General features: G+C 38.9%; 1 protein-coding gene across 1 annotated transcript in view; it reads left to right on the top strand.

The window, feature by feature from the left end:
* The first annotated feature begins 7603 nt into the window (after window positions 1-7603).
* MICU2 (mitochondrial calcium uptake 2) overlaps window positions 7604-10342 on the top strand; it is a 62706-nt gene continuing 59967 nt past the window's right edge. Inside the window, 1 exon segment of the mRNA XM_004680262.2 lies at window positions 7604-7822. Within this exon segment, the coding sequence (XP_004680319.1) occupies window positions 7613-7822 (210 nt within the window). The 5' untranslated portion in view covers window positions 7604-7612.

Here is a 10342-nt window from a genome sequence, read left to right on the forward strand (position 1 = left end):
TTTTTTTACATTTTTTACAATAGACTTAAATATTAATTTTAGATTCCTAGCAAAACTGAGCAGAAGGCACAGAGATTTCACATATAGTGCTGTCCCTTCAAATGCATATCTTCCCCGTAGCATCCTCTCCCATGATGGTACATTTATTACAAATGACAAATGACATTAACATATTATTACCACCCAAAATCCATTGTTTGTGTTAGGGCTCACTCTTGGTTGCATCTTGCACATCTTCACAAGACTTTTTCTCCATCTTGGTTCATTAATTGATTTTACCATTAACTCAGGGATTATCTAGAAGGAAATCTCTTCATTTACAAGCAACTATGGATTTTAAGTGCCATTTTCCTAATTTTTCTCCTTTGTTAAAAATGAAATAAGAAGGCCCTCCCCGGTGGCACAGCGGGTTAAGGCACAGAACTGGGGCAGGCTAAAGCCACTTCCACATGAGTTCAATCCCTGTCTGCCCTGGAGGTGATCCACGTGGCGAAGCAACCCTCTCCTGACCATCCTGCTGCTCCCATCAGCAGTGTGCTTCATCGATCTGCCTATTCTGCCCCCCGCTCTGTCTCTGGTGGGTCCTCTCACTGCCCCTGTGCCTCTGACCTGTACCCCAGTTCAGTGTGCACAAATAAATCCTTTTTAAAAATGAAATAAGAATATAACCCAAAAAATATTAATTTTGAATGTATTAAGGTTTTCTTTCTGTCAGCACATAATTTAGAATATTCTAAGGACAAACAAAAAAAGCTAATTTCTGACACAATGAATAGAATTCATGTTTGTATAATGTAATGCTGTATAAACCAGTTTGTTCGTTGATTTTTTTTCAATTATGCTATTATGGGGTTATCCAACTTTCCAAAACCAGAATACCTATTTGGTATAAACAGGTAAGCAATTTTGGGAATCTACAAATACTGCTACCATTTATGTGGGTAAAAAAAATTCAATGGGAAAGTAACTCCCTATTGAAAGAAATTTGTACCTGCAGTGTACATTTTGAAAATTAGTTTTTGGAGATACTTGCATCACTATGTGATGTTGCCCCCCAAAAATGATGTGTGGCCTAGAAAAATTCTTATATTTTCACACTTACAAAACTAATTAAAGCAATTTTGTGTTAAACTCTTTGAGAAGGTAATTTTTGGTGAGTTTGAGCCCAATTAGTTTGAATAGACAAGTGAATGACATTAAAGAAGTTATATTTCAAGAGTCAAATTCCAGCAAAGATTTCCCCTAACTGATAACAGAGTGGAAAAATGAAATAGCGTGCAAAATGAACAATGACATAAGAAAATAGAAAAGCTTAATCAAATAATTTTCCTTAACTGTGATTGTAAACATCACAAAGGTATTTCAGGCTGTGTAGCTCACAACTCATTCACTTAGGAAGCTGTGTGTGAGCAGTAGAGTACAGTCAATGGCAAGTGGAAACCTGGGGTCCAGCAGCCCTCACATGACTGAGGAAGAAGTGGTGAGAGCAGCACCTCCCAGCAGGAGCTGCACTTTCACCATTACACAGCAGCCCAGCCAGACAGGGTGGCCTCCCACCCTTCTAGCAAAGGCTCAGCACTCAGACTGTTTCCCTGTGCCTCTATTCACATGCGTGCTATTAGTGGGTGTGGCTCCACCAACGAGCCTGCCCAGCCAACCCAGCTGGCCCAGCCCTTCATAACATCTTAGGTTCTCCAGGAGGTCAAGACCATGTCAAAAGTACGACTACAAGTTGGCCACTAGAGCCAGGTATCCAAGTTCAGAGGGCCAGTAGGAGCGCAGAATCCACCCTGTGACTATGAAGTTTAAGACATTCTATGGTCTCCTTTTCACCCCAGGAAGCCCAGAAGCAGCCTCTCCCCCAACATGGGCTGCCTCTTCTACACATTCAATGCAACCACACTGAAGAATATACCCAAAAGACACTGCTCTGCATCTTAACTTCACAGAGTCTGATGTATTGGTTCAACTTTGAAAAAGTCAAATGTAAAAGCCAGGAACTGCTGGCTCTCAAGTGCTAGTTCCTACACAGCTCCTTTTGCCTCTGGCAAAAATGTCCTTGCCCATAGGTCTTTGCCCTGCTGTTTCACCCTGCTTCCCCAGAAGCTCCCCCAAAATCATGACTTGCAAATTTCTGCTGAAATCCTGGGAGCAGAGAATTTCCTTATATTTTTTAATCCTTATCCTTTTTTCCCCTTTGTTCATCTGGACATGCCATAGTTCTTAGCTCTTCTCCAGACATCATCTTTGATTAGTGCAAGATGTATGGTGTGCAATTGAAAAGGAATCAAGGAAAGAAAAGCATTAATTTTCTTTTTGATAGGTTATGCAAGACTTTGGAGATATTAAAACTGACTTGAAATAATCAAATTTCCCAGAAATACAACCTGTTCCATAAAGGTATTTTCAAAGAAAATCTTTTTTGCAACTTCAAAAATTGGACCAGCACTCATTTGTAAGTGCACTTCAGCACAGACTGCTCTCCTTTTTGTTCTTCTTCTTCCCTAATACTTTCTCTAACTTGGCCAGCATTTTATGCAGTGTGTGAAAATTTTGATCCTCGGTGGAATTTTTATGTGTTGGATCGAGAATATTAAGAAACACAAAATCAAATATTTGATGAGTTTTGTTATAAGTCTTCATTTTTCAAAAATAGATAGTGAAATGTGTGAAAGAAAACAATGCGAGCTTGAAAATTACTTCAAAATAATCTAGTTGGGGAAAATAGAGAAGGTGCAGATGAAATGAGACTTTGCAAGAGTTGGTAGTAGCTGAAATCAGGTTAGATGTACATGGATATTCATCATTTTATCTCTCATTTCATGCACACTGAAGTTTTTATAGTGCCATGATTTCATTACTTCCATTAATACACTCATTCCTGCCATTTGAGTTACTGTATTTTTGTGACATATCTTTTGAACTACAACAGGCCTTAAAAACTAATCTCTTGATTAACTAAACATAACTTTTGATTATTTAGCTCAGGAAATTTAAATCAAGATTTTCCAAGTTAACAAGACTGACATAGTCACATTGATCTCACTAAAACATTAAGCTTTTAGAGAGTAAAGAATTTTAAAGAGAGCAAGCATTTAATAATAAAGTTTAAATTTTATTTTGTAAATACTATTTCATCTGCATCTCATGATTTACATTTTTATTTTTTTTAACATCTAGTTGTTAATATGTAGATTTAAGAAATATACACAATTGGCAACATGATATACAAAGTTTTAAGCACTGAGGCATAATCCAATATGTGGAAAGCTTCTCCTTCACTAGGAGGGAAGCTGTTCTACTTGTTTCTGCATCTCTGAAGAATTACACTATACTTGGCACACATTTCACACTCGGTCCAGCCAGTTGAATAAAAAAAAAAAAAAGTCACTTTGCAGTGGTAGACAAAGAGAATTTTAGAAATGGAAAAATCATCTAAAACTAATCTCATTTTCCAACAAGACACAGGCTTGGGAAGGTTAAATCGCGTAGCTAATGGAAGTAAGGTTAAAAAGATGCTTTAGAAAGATTGACCTTTGGAATGCTTCAAAGGAAAAAAAAATTGGAAGCCAGGGAATGTGTGAAGAGACCATTCCAATCATCAAAGTGTGCAGTAATGACAGAAATGGAAAGAGAGTAAGAGCAGAGGAGGATCTGAAAGACAGTGAAAATGCAACTCTTGGCAAAGCTTCTTCACTGTCAATAAAATTTAATCTTGACCCATTTTACACAAGCTGCTATCAATAATGATAAACAGATATTTTTACCCATGGCTACACAAAAAAAAGACATAATTAGCAATTCTTTTGACTCATCTAGGGCCTCTGAGAGTGACTCATATCCTCTGCTACACAATTATCCAGCATAAATGTAGCTTAACCTCTATTACAAGCAGTGGCTGTTTATACTGTCCATTCATATGCTACTACATCACTACAACATTCAGTTGAACCTCTTTATCTTTTTAGATCCCTCATTTTTAATTATCCATCTAAGATAATCAGTTTGAACACACATTATTCTGCAATATAACCATAAACAACCTTCAGGAGAATAATTTTTATTTAGCTTCCATAAACATGCTAAGATCTATAATACCTTTAAGTTAATAATCTCATCTTTTAAAAATAAAATAAAATGAATGCTTTCAATAAGTTAAATGATTTATTTTGCTCAAGAACAGCAATCCAAAGAAAATCAGTTTTATCAGCAGGGAGTAAGATAATCTGGAGAAATCATGGGATAGTGAGTAAGAAAGGCCAGGACAAAATCTGGACAGACACATGGCAATCGCTGGTTGGGGGTATCTGAGATACCAAGGAGATCAGACACAGGAGTAAGAGATCCCTAAAATAAGGCAGGAATGCTGCAAAGACAAATTTTTAGAGGGGACAAGGAGCTAAACACTGCTCCATATATTAGTGGAAACTATTGCATTGTCCCTTGTGGGCCCCAGGTTACTCAAGACTGGTCTTCTGCTCCAAGCTATTTAAATAAACACATACTGTATTTAGTTTTCATCCATACTTTTTCCATCCTATTGCCCCAATTTTTCTTACCTTCCAAATTCCAAAGCAAATCTTTCCATTCTCTAGATATCTTTGTGGCTGCTTTAACTTACCGACTCTTACTTCTTTGTGCAGTACAGTAATTAAGACCAACTTGCATTGTTTTGAAATTCAAGCTTAAGTCTTTCCAGTGAAAGTAAAGCCCCTTTTCTTCCACATAGCTTTTGTCTCTGTTTATGAGACAGGGTATAAAAGGAGAACAATATTTTGAAGCTATATGTGTTTCTATTGTTTTTCTTTATCATTTAAAGCAGTACAGCTCTTATAGCTTTCTAAAGCAGTTCCTTATTTGAGAGTTGATATAAACTACATGGTTGAAAATACATACCAGCCAAGGACTTTCTCTACAGCTGGTGATGAAGAAATGAGCAAAGTTGGGGCCTAAATAGACCAATATAGTAATGTGCTTAGATGAATGTCAGCAGCTGCCATGGAAGATTTCATACTTAGAATGGTTAGTCGGTTAGAGATTGATTCTATTATAAGAATTTGTTTCCTCTGCAAAAGTTTGAATACATTGAATCTTAATGACAGTTTTAGAGGCCTGGAGACTAATACACACACACACTTAATTACAAAGCACATTTTTTCCAAGTAGGTTCAAAGATTTTCAGCAAATGAAACTAATTTCAAATGAGATTTTTGTCTTGGAAAATAAATTACACAAAAGAAATAATGCATTTATGTTTGATGCCCAAAGAATGGAAACAAGCACCTCACATACACACAACCCCCCCCCTTGCCAAGTTTCATTTGTGTCATCTATGTAAAATTAGTTTTTCACTCATTGAATGCTGGGCTAGGTGCTAAAGAAACATAAAAATAAGATATTGTCACCTATAAGGATGACAAAATGTGGAAAAAATATACAATGTTTTTAAATGTGTCAAATGATCTAATAGGAGTATATACTTATCTGGAACTTGGGGACATAAGTAATAGATGTTGGGTTTCATTAGATGGCTGGAGGATCTGGGAATTCAGCAATATACCATCTTAACCATAGATTTTGGGAATCAAGAATAAGCTATAATAGTAATATATCCAGGATGTCAAAGAAAATCCTAAAAGTACTATAATCACCAGGGGACAAAAATAAACTAGATATCAATAATCTAAAAAAGCAGGACTATGCCAAGAGTTAGCAGAGGTGAAAAACAGGCCAGAGGTCCACAAGGTCAAACTGGATACAAATGAGCAGGAAAACCTCGGGTCAGACAAGCTGATGATCTGGGTCATCAAGTTTCAGTAAAGCTTATTTGTGATCAGGGGGCAGGAATGAGCCAAATCTTAAAGGTGACAAGAGTAGTAAGACTATCACGTGCCCGGCAGTGGTAGTCACATCCTAAAGAATGTCTCATTGAAACCTTCAACTACAAACGGTGAGAGAGTTGTTCTTGGCTACTCACTTAGACTCGGAGATTAACTAAATTGCCCCCAAATCACCGTGATCATCCTGGTAGAGCCAGATTCAAACCCTATTGCCTGCTTACACAATGGGTCCTAACTACTTTACTTCCAGCCTAGAAGATACATTGAAAGTGGTTTCAGCAGCAAGGGAATACATGAGAATGCTCAGAGTATAGATACACCAAGGCAAGCTGGCTAAGAAAAACCAAGGGAGAACTAAGAGCCAATCATGATCAAATGATCTAAGGAAATAGGTAGTCAAATTAGTTATGGGGCATGTTTATTTATTTATTTATTTGGGGGTTAGTTTTACAAAACTTCGATGTGGTGATGATTTTATGCTCAGGACTTTTGGCACCATTGCCTTTGGTTCCAAGTAAAGCTTAAGCTATGACATTTTAGAGGCTGAACAGTTTACTAAGTAAACTTACTCTGAAAAATAAAGACCTAGAATAGTAGATCAGAGGTAAAGTCATCTGCCTCAATGAAATCATTTCTTAAGATCAATGGAACTGTCAGGACTGTGGTATGAGCACTAGAAAAAACATATGTGGGCACGATGACAGGGACATGGGGTAGGTGTATTGCTACACCTGACTTGGTCCCAGATGGAACAGATAACATCAAACACATTATTGGGACAGAGTTTAAATTCATCATTCAACAAATAGCGATTGCCTGCAAGAGTACCTTTGTCTGTGAGGTCACAAGAAAATGTCACCAAAAGGATACGATTTAGCAGAAACGAAAAGCACTCTAGAACATGAGGATTAGAAAGAATGAATAGGCTAAATTAATAAAATTTTTCTTTTTTAATTTGCCAGTTTCATAAAATGAAAACGTTCTGCTGCAGTGATGGTTGTACACGTTCAAGTAATCGGTGTCACTAAATTATACGTCTAAAAATGATTCAAATGGCAGTGTTAAGTACATCTTACCACAATTTAGAAATAAAATGCTAAGTTTCCTTAGCTGCTAACTAAGACAGGAAAACAGCTTTAAAGGGGGAGTGGGAGTGCGGGCGGAAGTAGAGACTGGACCAAGCTAAGATTTTACTTCAAAAAACCTGTGAGAAATGTCTGCAGCTTATGTAGATTTCTGAATAGCATGATCCAACCACAGTTTTGTTCTTATGTGAGTAATCGTGGGAAACTTGGAGTAAATCTAATTTTCAGGAATATGCTGAATTTTTCCCATTCCAAACTCCAACCACTTCAGGGGTAGAATTCCTCTCAATATGCTCGCTGGAAAGGCAGGTCACATACACTATCACAGTTCTCAGACGTGACCGGCTCACGCTCGATCAGTGCTTTCCTCTCCAGAACCCCAAGCTCCCAAGTCCCCCTTCCTGACCCACAAAATGACACACTTCTCTTGGAGAAAAAGCGGTACTGTCTTAGCTAGGACTAGGGAGGCCTGATAGGATTGTGTTCAGATTCAGGCATCCCGTCCCCACTGCAGAAGGCGACCCCGAAGTCCCTCACCAAACGCGCAAGAATAAGGTGGGACAAGGGACCCAGCGAGGGTCGCGGCGGGCCGTAGCTGCCTGGATCTCGCGAGAACTACAGCCACGCGGGAGTTCTGCCGTGGGAAGCAGGACGAAGACGGTTCCACGATGGGGCGCTTCCGCAAAGATGGCGGCGGCGGCGACTCAGGGCGCTCGACTGGCAGCCTGGGGCGGAAGACTGCGCCGGGGTTTCGCTGCCAGCCGGCGGGCCTTGCGGGTCCCCGGCCCCTGGGCGGCAGCAGTGGCCGGCATATCCCTGGCAGGAGCGGGAGTGGCGTGGCACCACGGCCGTGTGAATAGCGCGGCGTCCGAGGGCAGGCTCACTGTCCCGGCACAGGTAAGGACGAATCCTTCTTCGTTACCCCAGCCTGCCCCTCCACGTCCGACACTGGGTGGCGGGGAGGGGGTCTAACCCCGGGGCGCCCCGCTGTCCCTCGGGACCAGGGTCGGGGCTCTCGGCGAAAGACCACCTGGGGATGGACAGTGCACCCTCCTCGTTGCTAACCCAAGGGCGCGCCCGACTGTATCGTAGACGGGCGGTAGGGATCCCGCAACGCCTCCGGGGTCACAAACTTAGAGAAGATGAGTCTGGGCGTGTCTTTGCGTCCTCTGCGGAATTCTTAGTACACTGTGCCCTCCTTCTCTCCTTGTCGTCGAAGTGCTGCTCAGATCTGCTGGCAGTGCACGTCCGATTAACTTACCGAAACGAATATTGCTAACCTGTACGATGAAAACCTTTACGGCTGGTACTTGCTGAAGTTGTCCTCATAGAAAGCCTCGTTAATCACAAATGTCAATGTTAAGCACTTGATAGTTTCCAGATTTTGCAATCAACCGTACGAACATTATTATATGATCATAAGACTTATTTAACGCTGCACTCGGCGAAAAGTCCTTTCTTATAAAACGTCCATATGTTAAAGGAAAAGATCAAAATCTTTAGTTCAGTATAAAGTTGCCACGTGAAGTCTTGTTTTTGAAAGTTAAATGCAGTATTTTATTCCTTTTCGGTTATGCCTTTGCAATGAAAAATTGAAGGAACCAGTCAGATACAAATGAGAAGAAGCCAGTACTTGTGAATTAAAATTAAGTTTTGGTCTGTATTTATGTAATACAGACAGCTTCGCTTCTTAGCAGCTTCTGCTAGCTTCAAGCTTTCCTTCTAAAGCTTGCTCTCCTCTCTCAACCTTTTATAAAATTGAAGAGAGTTAGGACCTTGACCTGGATTAGACTTTGAGTTATAGGAATGTCATGACTGCTTTATGACTACATCATACATGTGTTCGCTGAAGTAGCGCTTTTTCATTTCCTTCAAGAATTTTCCTTTTAACAACTTGACTGACTGGCAGAAGAGGCCCAGATTTATCCAGTTGTAGCTTTTGACATCCTTTCCTTACTGAGCTTAATCATTCATGGAAATGAGAGATCTGCAACTCTTCCTTCCTTTCATTTGCACACTTAGAAGCCATTGTAGGGTTATTAATTGATCTGATTTCAATATTGTGTGTCTCAAAAAATAGGGATACCTGAGGAAAGGAAGAGAGATTGGATTAACTGGTTGGTGAAGACATGAGAACACTCAAATTAAGTGTTCTAGGCCCATAAGGAGGATGTCTTATCTGGAAACAGTTTGTGGTACCCCAGAACAGCTACAGTAGCAACAGCAAACATTGGTCATAGATCAGCATGACAGGTATAATAATAATGAAAAAAGTCTGAAGTATTGTAGGAATTACCACACTATTGAAAAACAGCATATACAGACTTGGATTGCCACAAAAAGTATTAAACCAAGTTAGGCTTGTGAAGAAATATCAACTCAAGAAAACATCATGTGAAGATTAAAAGTTTGCTTTCAGGGGCATGACTCTGGAGACTTGATCTTGGACTTTTTAGCTCCAGTACTGTGAGATAGGTTCTGCAGCTTAAAATACCACTCAGTTTGTAGTACTTTTGTTATGATGCTGTAAGAACTACCAGAGTATTTGGTAGTAGGTCTTTAGAGCAGTGATTTTTAGCTTGTTCTGTTAGAAAGCTTCTCAAGTTCCAAAGAAAAATCAAATATTTGCCTTTGAGAGATCCTGTTTTTAACTTCTAACATATAGAAAATAGTTCTTTCCTACTGAAATTTGAGGACAATCTTAGATTTATAAACCAGTGATCTTTGCCTTAAAGTTCAGCACACATTAGGTATTAAAAGGCTGTGAATTTTCCAATAAAATTTATATTATCAATGAGAAAAATTAGTAAATTACAAACTCATACTTACCTTATGGCCAGAAATCCAGAAAACACATATTTTAAAACCATATTTTAGCAATTTATAGTTTCATGCTTTTTGAAAAGTGACTTGATGTGTGAGGAATCATTTTGCTCTTCTAAGAAGAAAATGAGGTAATGTGCTATTTTCTGAATAAATAAAATTACTTCCTTGTGTTGTGTGTCTAAATTTGTCATCATGTCTGATTTTAATGATTTCTCACCTGGTCTTAACACTTTATAAATGTTTTATCTCATTTTGCTTTTTATTTAATTAAAAAGAAACTTTAAAAATACTTTTTAAAGGAATCCATGTAAATACCTTACATGTGACTGAACATATCTTAGAAATAACATATATATGTTGGTGTGATTTGATATTTAGAGCCCATATTGTAACCTTTATCCATATTCCTAAACTAATGTATTGCCTTTTAATCCTGCCTGACCTTAAATTATGAATGAGCATTTTTTTTTTAAGATATATTTATTTATTCATACAGAATTGTTGTATAGGCCAAAGGTGAAGGGGCAGTGAGAGGATTCCTCAGAGACAGAGTGGGAAGCAGAACAGGCAAATCGACACTGAAGGGGCAGT

Source organism: Condylura cristata, unplaced genomic scaffold (assembly GCF_000260355.1).
Source record: "Condylura cristata isolate star-nosed mole 26May11 unplaced genomic scaffold, ConCri1.0 scaffold00010, whole genome shotgun sequence".
Lineage (NCBI taxonomy): Eukaryota > Metazoa > Chordata > Mammalia > Eulipotyphla > Talpidae > Condylura > Condylura cristata.